The sequence below is a fragment of the Eptesicus fuscus genome, chromosome 14 (assembly GCF_027574615.1).
Source record: "Eptesicus fuscus isolate TK198812 chromosome 14, DD_ASM_mEF_20220401, whole genome shotgun sequence".
NCBI classification, from domain to species: Eukaryota; Metazoa; Chordata; class Mammalia; order Chiroptera; family Vespertilionidae; genus Eptesicus; species Eptesicus fuscus.
The window spans coordinates 6,594,858-6,610,023 of record NC_072486.1 but is presented as its reverse complement, the minus strand read 5'-3'; the positions used below and the strand labels follow the sequence as shown (position 1 = coordinate 6,610,023).

General features: G+C 43.1%; 1 protein-coding gene across 2 annotated transcripts in view; it reads left to right on the top strand.

Moving 5' to 3' along the window:
* BMPER (BMP binding endothelial regulator) overlaps positions 1-15,166 on the top strand; it is a 201,582-nt gene that overhangs the window by 132,823 nt on the left and 53,593 nt on the right. The window contains exons 12-13 of one of the 2 annotated variants that reach the window (XM_054726133.1): positions 7,263-7,592; positions 14,288-14,624. In XM_054726133.1, the coding sequence (XP_054582108.1) occupies positions 7,263-7,592; positions 14,288-14,624 (667 nt within the window). The remainder of the gene's footprint in view (positions 1-7,262; positions 7,593-14,287; positions 14,625-15,166) is intronic. The other variant, XM_054726134.1, reaches the window with a different exon arrangement.

The window sequence follows — 15,166 nt, the reverse complement described above, 5'->3', positions numbered from 1 at the left end:
AATCATTTTCTTCCCATTTCCACGGCAGTCACACCTTCTTCCTACCGCCAGCAACTAATTTCTGCCTTTTCTCCAGCAGTCCTTCCCTTCTGCATAGCCTGTCAGAACCCATACTTGGCTTCCCTGAGAACCGGCACCAGCTTCCTGCGCTGGTCTCTTGCACAGTCTCCCAAAGTTTGTTTTATAAAACGCTGGTGCTGAGGGATAGTCATGAGTAATGTTTTCAAAACAAGACTCTGTGATTAAATACATTCGGGAAGTGCTGGGTCAAGTAAACTGAAATACGTTTTCTTGCTAGAGAATTCTCAGAGCCTTTATTGCGGCGAGCGGGGTAAACTTTCAGGAGGGTGTTGGAGAGGAGGGAGCCTCGGACGCATTGGAGATCCAGAGCTTTTGTTTATTTCTACTTATTTTGGCAGAGCCACGGGCAGGATTGATGTCTCGGAGGAAACACGTTAAGAACTGTTGGTCCTTTGGAATATATTTAAACTTCTCGGCTGGCAATTAATCTCAGGCCCATTTATTTAGACAGCGCGGGTTCTCACATCTCTGAAGCAACTCCCCACTCTGGTCAGATTGCTCTCTGGATCTTCTTGTGCTGGTTGTGAGCTTTTCCGTGTCTAAGACTTATTCACAGTCTTCTTTTGCCCTAGAAGGCTCACTCCATTCTAGCCCCCAATCTGCATCTTATAGATGGACTCAAAATGTCAACAAATCTACCTTTACATGTACTTGCCCAGCTCTATTTTAGCCAGTAGCAAATATCTATTTGCTGGGTTTGCATAGAATTTATAAGAATAAATCTAACAATGACTATTCCCTGAGCATCTATTATGTTCTCAGCACTCTGGCAGTGCTACCCTTATCATTATAACCACCCTTCCAGGTAGTTGTTCTTAGACCCATATTATAGGTGAATAAATTGAGGTTTGTAGGTAGTCGGTCCTGGTTTTGTATTCATTAAGCAGTAAGACTGGGATTCAAACCCAGAGCCTTTTTCAAAGCAGGGCGTGTTTGCAGAGCTCCAATGTGGCTTTCAAGTTGGAAGCTAGGTCTAGGTGGAGGTGTGAAGCTCATCTCTTCAGCTCAGGTACACATCTCTCTTAATTGATAAATGGCAGTATCTAGCTTAAGGTCAGAGCTTGGATGATGAGAGTGGCAAAAATGCATGTTCTAGAGCAAGTTTATATTAACACTTGGTGAGTTTCCAGCATTCTGGAAGGTGCCCTGAAGGGCATGGATAAGAAACTGATGCAGACCCTGAGTTTTGGAACTTCTACTGTAGCTGGGGAGATGAACTATAAGTACATTAAATATGAAAGCCATAGAACATAGTTTCTAATTAACTTCTAGATAGGCATTCGTTAACTGAAGTTCATGCTCTCTTAGGAGGTTACTGATCAGTCTCAGGACAGAGTGTTCATGAAGCTCAACATTTGAGCAGATATACTCGTGCATTTGGAGGGAAGAGTGTCCACACACTTCTTCAAACCCCCAAAGAGCTCTGTGATCCCAACTAGTTAACAACAACTGCACAGGATGCTATGGTATTGGAAGCTTCAGGTCATGGTAGGGAAGAGACTGGGTTGGACTCTGTCTTGACTGCTATTGGCCGAGTGACCATGGGCAACATGGCAACCTCTCCAAATTCATGGCTAAGAAGTTAGGGTAATAATATACAACGTGTAGAAAAGCAGGGAGGATTAGAGATGGTGGCGATGGTACCCGGCATAAACTAGTCACTTTAGACTAGTTGCCTTGGTTTTGCTAAGTTTATTAGGTTCCTATTGCTGCCGTAATAAAGTACCACAAACTTGGTGGTGAAACAATACACACCTATTATCCTACAAGTTCTGGAGGCCAGGAGTCTGAAATCGATCTGAATGGGCCAAAGTCCAAGTGTTGGCTGGACTGCCCGTCTTCTGGAGGCTGCTGGGTAGAATCTGTTTCCTTCCCTGTCCAGCTTCTAGGGGTCGCCCGCATGTCTTGATTTGAGGCCTCCTTCCATCTCCAAAGCCAGCCATGGCGAGTTGAGTCCTCCTCACGCTGCCTCGCATGACACTCGCCTGCCTTCCTCTTGCACCTGTAAGGACCCCCGTGATAACACTGCTTTGGCCTGGATGATCCAGGACCATCTCCCCATCTCCAGGTCAGCTGGTCAGCACCCTTCATTCCGGTTGCAGCCTTAAGTCCTTGTCCTGAGAGCATTGGTCAGTTAATTAATTAATTAAGCAAAATTCTATATGCCAGTCATTATACTTAACCTATTTTAGGAAGCTCAGTGGGGGCAGTTTATTTTTTTCCACTAAAATATATTCTTTAATTAATTAGCTCATTCATTCAGCTAATATTTATTGATACTTAATATGTATTGTACCGGGCATTGTTGTGAATAGTGCAAAGAGGAATCAGAGAGAGAGAGAGAGAGAGAGAGAGAGAGAGAGAGAGAGAGAGAGAGTTCTAATATATGGGGCAGCAGGGCAGCATGCCAGCCACTGAGAAATTACACAAAATATACATCAGATCTAATTTATATAGAGTTTAAGGAATTATAAGCTAGGGTAGAAATTGATGATCATAATCATGCTATGGATTTGGTGGCCATATTTTCAACCCCCAAACTTAAAAACATAATGTGTCCATAGGATAGAGTATTTGAAATGAAGACCATCCCAGAATCTCAGAGCCATGTGTCAGTCCCACTTTAGAGATTTGGAGGGAAGGGAAGTGGGGCATTCATGAAGTTGCAGCTGAAAACTGAAGGATCCTGTGCTGGGCAGTGTCAGGTATGGGGCAGACACAGGCCACTGTGGAGCGAAGGAGGGGGGTAGGGAAGGGGGGCGCTCAGTTGGGAGGCCCTAGGATGTCAGCCGTGGCTTTAGGGGTTCGATTTATCTTAGATTAGAACTTGAAGGTAGGAATGCTTTCCTTTGCTCTTCCGTTTGAAGTTGGTGAGTATCTGGGGTTCTAGAAAATATGTGAAAAGAAATTTACATTCTTAACAATATCCCTACTTAACCTTTTCTTTAAATATTGGTTTTAGGCACCTACTAAATATCAGTTTTGGCTTTTTTAAAAATTAGATTTTATATGTAGATGTGTAACTATACCTGGTGGATTATAGATTGGTGGAAAGAGAGCCACGATCCCTGTCTCCCCACATTCACACAGTAAAGTTAAATTAAGTTCTTGTAAGAAGCCAGGGATGTAAAACTTGTAGGGATGCACGTGATCTTTGGCGGGGCATCTGTTGGCCCTCTGGTCCCCACAGGGGCACACCTGAGCTAGTCCAGAGCGCGTAAAAGTTCAGGTCACACACAGCCTGTTTAGGAGGAGCCGAGACCCATAACACGGGGACTGTGTTAAGATCAGTGTTTCCAATCCCACCCTTTCCTGGTTCTTGACTCAAATTTGACATCATCGTGACGACTCTTCCCCACCTGGGGTTCCCAGGAGCCCCTGCATGACCCAGGGACCCTGGAGTCCGACATGGCCAGTTTCCCTGCAATTTGTGTGAGGGAAGCTGAAAGCCTTTTTTTTTTTTTTTTTTTTAATTTGATAGATTTTCTTGTGGTTAGAACACTTCTCTGGAAATGTACTGATCCGCGGTGGTGTGTGGTAGGATGAGTTGGAGAAAATTTTCTCTTTGCAGAAATAATGGACAGACAATGAAAATCACTTTCTATGTTTTCAAAGTGATTGTAATGACTGGGGAAATCTTGTGACATGTTCAGTGAAGAGGAAGTAAAATTTCATGTACAGGATAATCTTAACTATGTTAAAATACACAAAAACACACTCCTCTCTCCCCTCCCCCCGTTGTAAACAGTCGTTATTTCTCGATGGCAGAACCATGAATGATAGGTTTTTTTTTTTCTTCCTTATGCTTTTCTGTTTTTGTTTGTTTGTTTTTTTTGTGTGTTTTGGGGGAAGAGGTTTGGAGTCTACCCAATTTCTCTTATTTTCTTCCTCATAGCATGGAGTTGTATAATTTCCCCTTAATTTTCTTTGATGGATGTTTTGAGAATAATCACTACCCTCAGAAGGAAGGCATTTCATTAGAATAAATACACCCAGGACAGAAATAAATGTACTTGATGACGTTAAAGAAAATCATTGGAATGATGTTTTCAGAAGTAGTCGACTTTCTTAATTCTCATAGCAATCTTATTAAAGTATCTAACAGCAAAGTAATATGTTTTAATCTAACATTTTTAATTTTTAAAGCAAATATTCTTATTCCAAAAGTGTACATAGTCATTTTAAATCATGAATGTAGATGTATAAGATAATGTAAATACACATAAACGAGCAAAGAAAATAAATGTCACCTATAATTCCATAACCTAAGAGAAACAATGACACTCTTTATATTCGGATTTATATACTTTTAATCTTTTTTTCCCCCTTTGCCTAGACCCTTGTATACATATATTGAAAACAAACCAAAATAAAAACAACATCTAATGATTTGACTTAAAAGTACCAAGAGTAAACTCACATTTTCCTTTTCTTCCTCTGACTTACACATATTCAAGGTTAGTTGTAGAAGGGTCTGCTTATTTAGCTCCAGCTATCACCCTGAGCTTTCCAGAAAGTGTGACCAGACTTCTGGACACCCTGGATTGCAGCTCATTCCACTGTGTCTGCTGGAAGAAAACTCGATGAGAATACAATGTTCGTGTATGTCCTAAGAGCCTCCATAGCCTATTCCTTCTCAGCCGGGCAGACTTATGTGATCCAGGGCTTCTCACTTTCAGTCATTCTTCAGTGTACGTGTTTGCTGTCCCTGCAAGACCTGGCATAGGGACTGTGAGGTGCCAGGAAAGAGGGCCAAGGCTTCCAAATTATTTTAGCTCATGCTACAAATGTCCCCAAATGCGACACATAATTCTCAGGCATCTTTGTGGTCATAACATTTTGTTGGCCCCTTCCATATTGCTGTTATCCAGAAAAATCATCCTGATCTCCAAACCCTTCTCTTCCTCAAGTTAGAGCCTCTTGAAAAATCGCTTTCCTGACAGCCCTGCTCACACATGGCCTCCCTTTTCTGTCTCCCATGTCCTCATCGCTCTCTGCCCAGCTCTGAGTCAGCTCGAGCTCCCCCAGGGCCACTAGACACAGTATATATTCTGTTTCTTTTTTGAGGATTTTCTTGGTCACATAATTGGCTGTATCTACAGGTACCCATATTTTGACTCTTCAAAAATATATATAACTAAAACAAAATCAGAAAGGCATAAGGAAGAAAGAAAAAGTATCACTCATGATACTGTCACCAAGAAATAACCACTGTTCACAATTTCGGTGTGTGTGTTTCTGTATTTATTCTAAGACAGTTAAGATAGAACTTTGGCCCAGCTGATGTGGCTCAGTAGTTTGAGCATTAACCTATGAACCAGGAGGTTACGGTTTGATTCCCAGTATTGGCACATTCCCAGGTTGCAGGCTCAATCCCCAACATACTAGTAGGGCGTGCAGAAGACAGCCTATCAATGATTCTCTCTCATCATTGATGTTTCTCTCTCCCTCTCGCTTCCTCTCTGAAATCAATAAAAATATATATTTTTAAGAAGATAGAACTTTGTTTCCCATTTCCCACTTACTATGTGATAAGTATTTTTTTCAATCATGAACATTATTTACACACTTTTCAATGACCAGATAATAATTCACTTAATGGATTTGCTACCAAGTGCTCAGCTGTTGGTTTAATGTTAGGAGACCATAGAAATACTGCTTTCCTGTAGTGTATTCATGATTAGCAGGCATAGAGAACATAGGGCATGTACAGAATTCTCAGAAAATGGCAGCTGTTACTGTTTTTTGTTCATGATCATTTTGATGCAACTGTTGTCGGGACACCAGGAGAAGCCGTGGTTGCTTCCTGTTCAGGAGAAGATGACACTGTGGACTCTGGGCAGCGGGCGGGCGTTCCCAGAGCCTGCGCACAGCGAGAGAGAGTTTCTCCAGAGGAGAATTTCGAACCCAGTAATGCGCTGGCCTTTCCAAACTGAGATCCATCCATTACAACCTCAAAGCCTTGCTGGGTTTCGGGTTTTCTTGCTGAGTATGGAGTTAAGAGCTTGAAAGAAGCCCTTCTCTTGAGTTTGGTGCATCAGGTGGTCAGGCCCTTGTGTGGCACATGGTAGTATCAACTGTAAGTTATAATTATCCTGATGTCGCTCAGGGAGTCCCCAGGAGACCTGCCTTGCTCCCTGTTAACCAGAAAGCGTCATGTTTATGCCAGGGAGAGACTCTGTTAGTTTTGACCTGTTCTGGTGTTGACTGGAAATTGTACTTCTTGTTATAGTTCTTTCATCATTTGGGCTAATTTCTCTCAATGAATTCCTCATTTCCTTGTTGTACAAGCCTCCTTCAAAACAGATAAAATAGCTTTAGATGGGGAACAGATCAATGTCAAATTTTGTTTTAAAAAATAATATTTAATTTTCTATAAAAAAATCTTTGAGATGCTCCAAATGTCAAACTCTACTTGGGTCTCGTAAGTATTTGAATGAAAGGTATTTTGAAGTGGTGAACTCATTGGAATTACTTAAATTTACTAAATGATGGGTTTTACGACTTTTTTTATTTTTATCTAACTCAGATCAAAATATAGGAACCTTGTATTTCTGTAAAACACATAGAGACTCTTAACTTTATCAGAACTTAGTTCCTTTTGGTATTGAGCATGTATCTGGCAATTCTATTTATTTGTCCTTAGTAAATATATGTGTTGAATGTACTGCTTTAGTTTAAAACCATGAGTAACATTTAGACTAACATGTTTACAAATATTTTAATTAGTTAGATGGAGATAACACTGTGTGTTGGTATATTGTCATTTATTTTGCTGCCTCTTATTTATCTTTGTTCTTGTTTATATGAGTTATAAAATTAGACCAGTTCTATTTACAAAATTATCTTAGTTCCATTTCTCCATCCCTTACATTAAGAACACAGATGCATATCAAAGCTCCAAAACAGAGATGCCTTAACAATTCAGAAGTGTTATAAATGACTTTTAAGTATAAAAGCACCAGGAACATGCCATGCCCTATGAGGTTTGGCACAGACTTTTAAAACCACCAACCAACCGAACTTCATTTGGTGTTAAGTTGGTGTTGCTTAGAGCATCTCTATTAGGCCCTCCCTTACCCGGCGGGTGCCCCTTCCAGGTTTCCTGCAGGGACCCCCGATTTCCCCTTGAGTCCTGCGCTCGGTTTGTGACCCTGCTTTTGTCTCTCACCCATCCGCAGAGCCCGGCGTTTGCACGGTATTCGGAGATCCCCACTACAACACTTTTGACGGACGGACATTTAACTTTCAGGGGACGTGTCAGTACGTTTTGACGAAAGACTGCTCCTCCCCTGCCTCGCCCTTCCAGGTGCTGGTGAAGAACGACGCCCGCAGGACCCGCTCCTTCTCCTGGACCAAGTCGGTGGACCTGGTGCTGGGCGCGGGCACCGTGAGCCTCCAGCAGCACCTGACCGTGCGCTGGAACGGCTCGCGCATCGCGCTGCCCTGGCGGGCGCCGCACTTCCACATCGACCTGGACGGCTACCTCCTGAAAGTGACGACCAAAGCAGGTGGGCTTCCGAAGCACGGGTGTCTGTGTCCCTCCACCTCCAACCCGCACAGCAGCATCGCCTGAGCGCTCAGGACCCAGCTCCCCCTCTGCTCAGGGAAACCCAGAGGCAGGGGAGTGGCCCAGCTGCAGGCAGCAGATCTTGAAGGTGCCCCTGTACAGCCGGAGACATGGCACACCCTCCGCCTTGCAATCCCACGCCAGTCCCACCAGTCTTGCAATCCCCGGACACCCAGTGCCTTTCCATCCTCATTCCCAGTCTAGCAGTCCTGCTCCCCAAATAACCTCTTCTCGGGTTTTGTTGCTAAGTTTAGGCCACTGATGGCCAGCTTGGAATTGTCAGTGTCCCTCCCAACTGAGTCAGTAGTGTGCCGTTTCACATCTGTGAGAGTGTTTCCTTGTCAGCATCGGTCCGAGAAGGGGGAGTCCTCCAAAGGAAACCGCAGTGTGTGTGGGTGTGCAGATGCAGTGCCGGGGCAGGGCTATGTGACCAGCAGCCCTGTCTGTTCTTGAACCTGGCGAAGGATGCTCACCGGGTTGATGGCTAGAACCATTGGTTCCTGCTGGAGGACCCTTGGGATGCTTGCTGAGAGCTCTCCCCCTGGCCTTGGGCATGTGGAGCTGACCCTGAGGCCCTTTCACAGCAGCCCATGTTGCCTGAGGCCCACTGGACTCTGCCTTTCCGTTGGAAGGGTTAGCTACATCTCCGGCAGTGGTTGCTAGGGTCACCGTTGCTAGGTTACTCCTATGGGTTCAATGAGGTGCAAATTTTTGTCTGTGGTGCGCTACTTAAGAGAGATATGTGTTTCCGGGTTCATCTTAGAAGCAGAATTCGGTTCTTCAGTATTGGCCCCAAAGTATGAGCTCAGCTCGTTTACACGGTTTGTTATGTCACATGTGGTTCCTTTCATGCTACCTTTGGTTAGTTCATTCTGTTTGTTAATTGGGTGTCAGATTGCATAACTTCCTGGCCTATGCTATTTGTTTAAGTGTGACACTTGAGGAAATCAGGGTATGTCTTGCTTTTTGCATTGATGAGAATTTAACAAAGTAAAAGCATCAATCGGGTTTCTTTAGATAATATAGATCCACAAGGGAAACATTGGCTGGGGCAGGCACTTTTGAGGGGCTAGAGGGACTGTTTGGCTCTACTCTACCTCCAGAACCCTGTGAAGTGTTTCAATTCAAGCCAAATATCTGTTTGATAAATTGACTTAGCCTATGGAATGCCAGCCTAACTAAACAAGGCAGGAAGCCAAGGAGAAGCCCAGAGAGCTTTTATTTAGAGAGGACAGCATGGTTCCAGTGAGAGCACGTTCATTATGAATGTATTGCAACATCCTATAAAGGGGGAAAGATTCCCATGCTTGACCTTGAGTGTGGCAGATGTGAAGCGCTCCATGCATTCAACTTTCGAGGGATGAGTCCTGCTCAGAAAATGTAGCCACCTGCTGTCGGATGCAAATGACAGGCCCCTCTTCAGATGGAGGCCTCGGCTCATTCCTTCAAAGGAGGCAGCAGTTGGTGGGTCCCTGTAAAATGTGCACCAGTGACACATGAGTCAACAGCACTAATTAGAAGCGCCTGGCCTATCTGTGCGCCAGCCAGCTGAACACAGTGGGTTCTACTGATATGGAAATTATTAGTCAAGCACAGCCCAGTTCTCCCATGGATCCTGGATGCTCAAAGATTGCTAACAGCTAGGAGGTTCCACACCGCTCTGTTCCCAGCTGGCGGTACCTTATGGAATAAGTGTGCTCTTTGTAAGGAGTCCACATTGTAAAAATGAGCACAAGGATGAGGCTGCTAAGGAAATAATAATACATCATAGGCACCATAATTCGATTAGTGAATCTAACTCTTCTAGGCCTTGGACTTAGTTTTCCAGTTTCATTAATTTTTCCATCCGAGGATTCAAGTAATTTATGTGGCTCCCTTCATACCCAGCTGCACAATTTCTTGGAGCCGTGAAGCTCACGGGCTCTGCTTCCTGGGGAAGAGCCGTATTCCTCTGGGCATTCGACTGGCGTTGACACTGCCCTTTGCATGGGACAATTGCGTTTCCAGACAAGAGTCTTTTCCACTCTGGTCGACCACCCTCATTTTGTACTACCCCTTAGGGATATTTTGTTTTTATCACCTATTGATTGTGTATTTAAAATACCCTTTGAGGGTTCTTCTTCCATCATTTCTTTTTTCCAATTTCATAAGCTCATATGATCAAAGGGTACTTTTTTCAGAGTAACAGCTTAAATCAAGCCTGCGGCTGGAGGAAGGGGAAATGGGAGGAATGATTTTGCCCCTGTGGTTTATGGACTCAGCATTTCATGACGGGATCACCTGCAGGGAGCACTGTGGCCTGTCACTGGGGTAGAATTTGGTGGCAGCTGCTTTCCTGATAACATCGGGGTAGTACACAGGGCTCTGAGCAACACTTGGTAGCTTGAGAAAGCACTTCCCACCCCATCACTTCCCCTACCCCACTCTTGGCACTTGCCAGATAATTTAAAAATATTTCCTTTCTGCCATCTGTTCGCGTCATCAGCTTTACCTGAAAGAGTTACAGCAGACCCACCTGAAAGGCATTAGCACATGTGAGTGTGGCTTTTTATTAACTTTGTTTCCGGGTCATCAAGAGTTCTACACTTGGACCTGGAGAATATATATTTTTTAAATTTTTTTTCCTTTGATGTAAACTGAACAGAAAAGCATCCATTTTTAAGAACCTCTCTGGTAATGTCTATTGATTTCCCACCTCCTCTCTTCTTTAATGGATAACAACAAAAGCAACAATAACAACCTAAAAACAAAACAAAGCAGAACAAACAAAACAACCATGAAATAAAAGAACAACTCCCCATATCCCACCCTCTCCTCAAGGAAATCCCCCAAACTAGGGGTCTGGAGCTAGGTCACACGTTTGAAGGATGAAGAACAAGTTAGTAAAACACGCACTGGTGAGGAGGGAAAGTTGGAAGGCTGTTCATACAGCGGAAGGAATGCGGCCGCTGCTCATCCCTGGATGGGATATGTGCTTCGGCTCCAGCCTTCTGACTCTGCCAGTTGTTTCTACCCAGTTTCCAGCAAGAGAATTAGGAAACTCATCCCAGCTGCAGAAAAGATGAACCCCAGCCCACACTTCCATATTTCATCTCCTAAGATGCTTATTTAAAATATCTTTTGGAAGAGCAATCTCTTCAATTACAACTTGTTAGGATTTTTTTTTTTTGCCTGTCACTACTGTAATCTAGTTTTAATAGATTTTACTAATGTAGAGAGTAAAAAAAAAATCATGCCAACACATATGTATACAATACAGCAAGAGACAAAGGCATCGATAAGTTGAATAATTTATCCCTTCAGAATATGAAAGCTAGCATTGGCCCGTGAAAATCCTTTTAATATAATAAAGAAAAGAGGAGGAAAGAGAGGGAATTACAAAGTATGCTCTTACTTTGGGGACCATGTTTTATGAGTGAGATGGTAAGAGTTTTAACAAGAGTTTAGTAAGAACACAGTGGGTCTCCCCAGGCATGCACGGACCACCAGTTCATTGCAGAGAAAGAACACAATGACCGCCTTGTTCACTGTGAGTTGAATTCCCATGAATTCAGTTGCCAAAGTCTCAGATTTATTATGTTATTGTCAGTAGTGATGTTGGAGCTTCTTTGGATAGAAATTCTCAATCATTGTGGCACTCGGAAGAAGAGTGTTTGCCTGCTGTCTAGGAAAAAGATTTGTAGTTTGGAAAATTTTGCAGCACGGAAAAGTCTTGGAATTGTGCTGTAAAAGTTAGAGTGTGGATGAAACTGATTTCCCCCCTCATTTCTCTTGCTGGGCAGCTGCCTGGCTACAGGCTTGTAAGGTCAAGTTTCCTCTATACCGTAGAGAGTGTATTACAAATCATATTATAGTTTGCTTGTCTTTTCCCAAAATTGTTATTTCAGTGCCTTAACCAGCATGAAATTCACAATTTCCTTGGCTTTGCATGATATATCAATTTACAGGGTAATTCATTCATTTAGTAAGTGTACACTCCGTGCCAGATACTGTGCTAGATGATGGGGTATGTACACATATAAATTAGCGTATCCGATAGTTGTGGTTGTCAGAGTTGACACCATCTTCTCAGAGATCCACATGGGAGGTCAGCCCAGCACGTGGGCATTCTAGCAGTGTGCTCCTTCTCTACTCACCTTGTCCTATCACTGTCTTCTCCTCATCAGATTTCTCCCAAGAGAAACTTTCTTATAATCATCTCTCTTGCTTCTTCACCTAACTCTACTTCACTGCTTTTCTGAACTCAGCTTTTATCTCAACCAAAAAAAGCTTTTCTACCATTTGTTGTGAACTAAGAATGCATCCATTCCTTTAGTTTACCATACAGTGATTTACATATGGGCTTTTCTGTTTATTTCTTGAGATATCCAGTTTTAGACCACTGGTTTATTCTACCAGTAACTCTCCCTAAAGCAGATCTGTAACTCTTTCTTGTGGCGGTTATGTGGTCTCCTCACAGGAATGTTATTTGGCCAGCCTTCTCTCCTCATGGACCATGTCCAAATTTAGGGAATATTGGCTTTAGAACCTAACTTCTGGGTGTTTCTTACTGATCTCACATCACTTTGATGTTCCTTATGCCAATTTTATACCCAAGCAAGATCCTTTCCCTTCCGCCTCCTTTCCCATCACTACCTTATTCCCCAACTTCTGAGCATCTTCTGAACATTTGCTCATCAGCCTCATTTGATACTCTAAGAGCAAAGGCAGGATCTTTCAGTAAGAGAGTCATGTTGCTCTTTCCAGATGCTCAGAACTGGCTCAAGGAAAGACTAGTTTTTGTAAAAAAAAAAAAAAAAAAAAAACTAAGAGAGTAAGATTAAAAAACACACAGGGAGACTTTTTTCTATTAAAAAGAGCTTGTGTGTGTGTGTGTGTGTGTGTGTGTGTGTGTGTGTGTGTGTAGGTTGTCACTCCTAGGAGACAGTGGCAGTGAAAAAGGAGAAGTCCCAGAGCAGAAGTGCACATTGACCTGTTGTAGATGCTCCCTGGGTGGCCATGCCCCTGGTGGCTCTTTTGCATTCATTGGTTTTCTAGTCCAACCATTCACTGGGGACTCACGCACTGCCAGGCTATTACCACGAGAACAGTAGGAAACACATCTAACACATATTTGTGACCAAAAGAAACCTTCTTTGACTAGAAGAGCTTGATACTTACTTTGCATTGAACCTCAAAAGGCTTTTTAAAAATATGTTTTTATTGATATTTAGAGAGACAGGAAGGAAAAAAGAGAGAGAGAAACACCAATATGAGAGAGAAACATCAATTAGTTGCCTCCCACATGCACAGCCCTACCAGGTATTGAGCCCACAACCTGGGCACGTGCCCTGCGCAGGAATCAAACTGATGAGCTTTTGTACATGGGATGACGTTCAACCAACTGAGCCACATTGGCCAGGGCCTCAAAAGGCTTTTCATTAAGGCCTTTCCCTTCTCTGTGGATGGTGTCTCCTTACACAAGATCAGGATGGGAATGAGGACATTCCTTCCTGACCTTCTAGTCAGACCGATCTGTGTGTGTAACAGGGCAACATGTGGCTGTGCCACCTGTGACGGCATAATCTGGATGTTCTATGTGACACAGAGAATCCACCGTTCAGTGAGGTCATTGGCTGGAGTGGCTCCTGGAAGCCTTGGGCAAGCATTTCTGGAGAAACATGAATGTTCTCAGAAAAACCATTCAGTGTTTTAGATGGTCAGTTCAGCAACCCAAGAAGGGTCTATGGTCTGGCCAGTGTTTCAGTAGTTGAGTGTCAACCCATGAACCAGGAGGTTACCTGTTTGATTTCTGGACAGGGAACATGCCCAGGTTGCTGGCTGGATCCCCAGTAGAGGGTATACAGGGGGCAGCCGATCGATATTTCTCTCTCATAGATGTTTTTATCTCTCTATCCCTCCCCCTTCCTCTTTCTCTAAAATCAATAAAAACATATTTTCAAAAAAGGGGGACCTATGTTCTCTACCTTCTGGAGTGAAGATTTTTTTCCATCGTAAAGAAAACTGTGCTGTCCTGTTGATTCTGTGCAGCACAGTAGGAAATTTTGCGTATGGCCTGGTAGCCTCCAATGCTGAAGCCGTCCTTTGAAGAGGATGTATTCAGAAGCTATACATTTATTGCTTTACTACAGTCACTATAGCAAATAATTTGAAATTTTTCATTTGGTATTTAGTGTTCATTTGGTATTTGGTGTAATCATATGGGGGATTTGGAGATAAAGAAAAAATACATTAAAAACTATCATTTTTTTGTCATCTTTGCATTTTTACATGAGAGTAATCATTGGATAAGTGAAATCATGATTTGGGCCAACACAGTTCCTCTGGAAAAGGGCAAAAATATATATCCTAGAATAACATGGTTAATAAGTAGTTATTTACAAGTCAAACCAGGATACTTATGATTATAAGGGCAAACTTTGTACAGTTTAAAAATTCTAAGTCCTAACAAATAATTGATTTGTCTAAAATCACACGACATTTAATATTGCAAGGATGAAAGGTAATCAAGAATGTGGACAGACCCTTAGTGTTCCTTGTTAGGGGATGGTCATATGTGCTGTATAAGGATGTATACACTTGGGAATTATTGATGGATTCAAGAGTGGTTGATGCCCTTTTCTTCTTTCCCTCTAGGTTTGGAAATATCCTGGGATGGAGACAGTTTTGTAGAAGTCATGGCTGCCCCTCATCTCAAGGGCAAACTTTGTGGTCTCTGTGGCAACTACAATGGACATAAGCGTGATGACTTAATTGGTGGAGATGGAAACTTCAAGTTTGATGTGGATGACTTTGCTGAGTCCTGGAGGGTGGAGTCCAATGAGTTCTGCAACAGACCCCGCAGAAAGCCAGTGCCTGAACTGTGTCAAGGGACCGTGAAGGTAAAGCTCCGAGCCCATCGAGAATGCCAGAAACTCAAGTCCTGGGAGTTTCAGACCTGCCACTCAACAGTGGACTATGCTACTTTCTACCGGTAAGTGCAATATTCTGGGGGATGGGATTCGGTTACAGACTTAGGATAGACTTGACCTTGACACAGGGTGTGTCAAATCTCTTGGTGTACAGAACAAGGGCTCCCAAAGTACAGGGTAAACACTCCTACATCCTTCTGTTCAGCAGCTTATTTCATCTTGAGTCAGTACCACATTATATCCCAAATTAGGAAATTTCAGGGAGTATTTCAGAGTAATACCCTATAGGTTATTCTGTTTTTTAGTGTCTACAGAGTCTTCAGAAAGCTGGTAACACGCAAGATTTTACCAGGTATTTGACTTGAAGATCAATGAGTACTTCCCAAGTTCTGGTCTAAGCCACAGTGGTATACGGCAGAGGTGGGAATCTCAAATCCCTCTGTCTGCCTGTGGGGGTTTGAGTGAACTTGGTTATGCTAAGTCAGAGGAAGAGTTTGGGTCTGCCTCATCATCTAGACCAAAACAGATTTGCGTGTGGAAAACAGGGCAGTGAAGTGATGACTCCTTGGATCTTGGCCAACTAGGTGTCCAGAGTCAGGGAGAG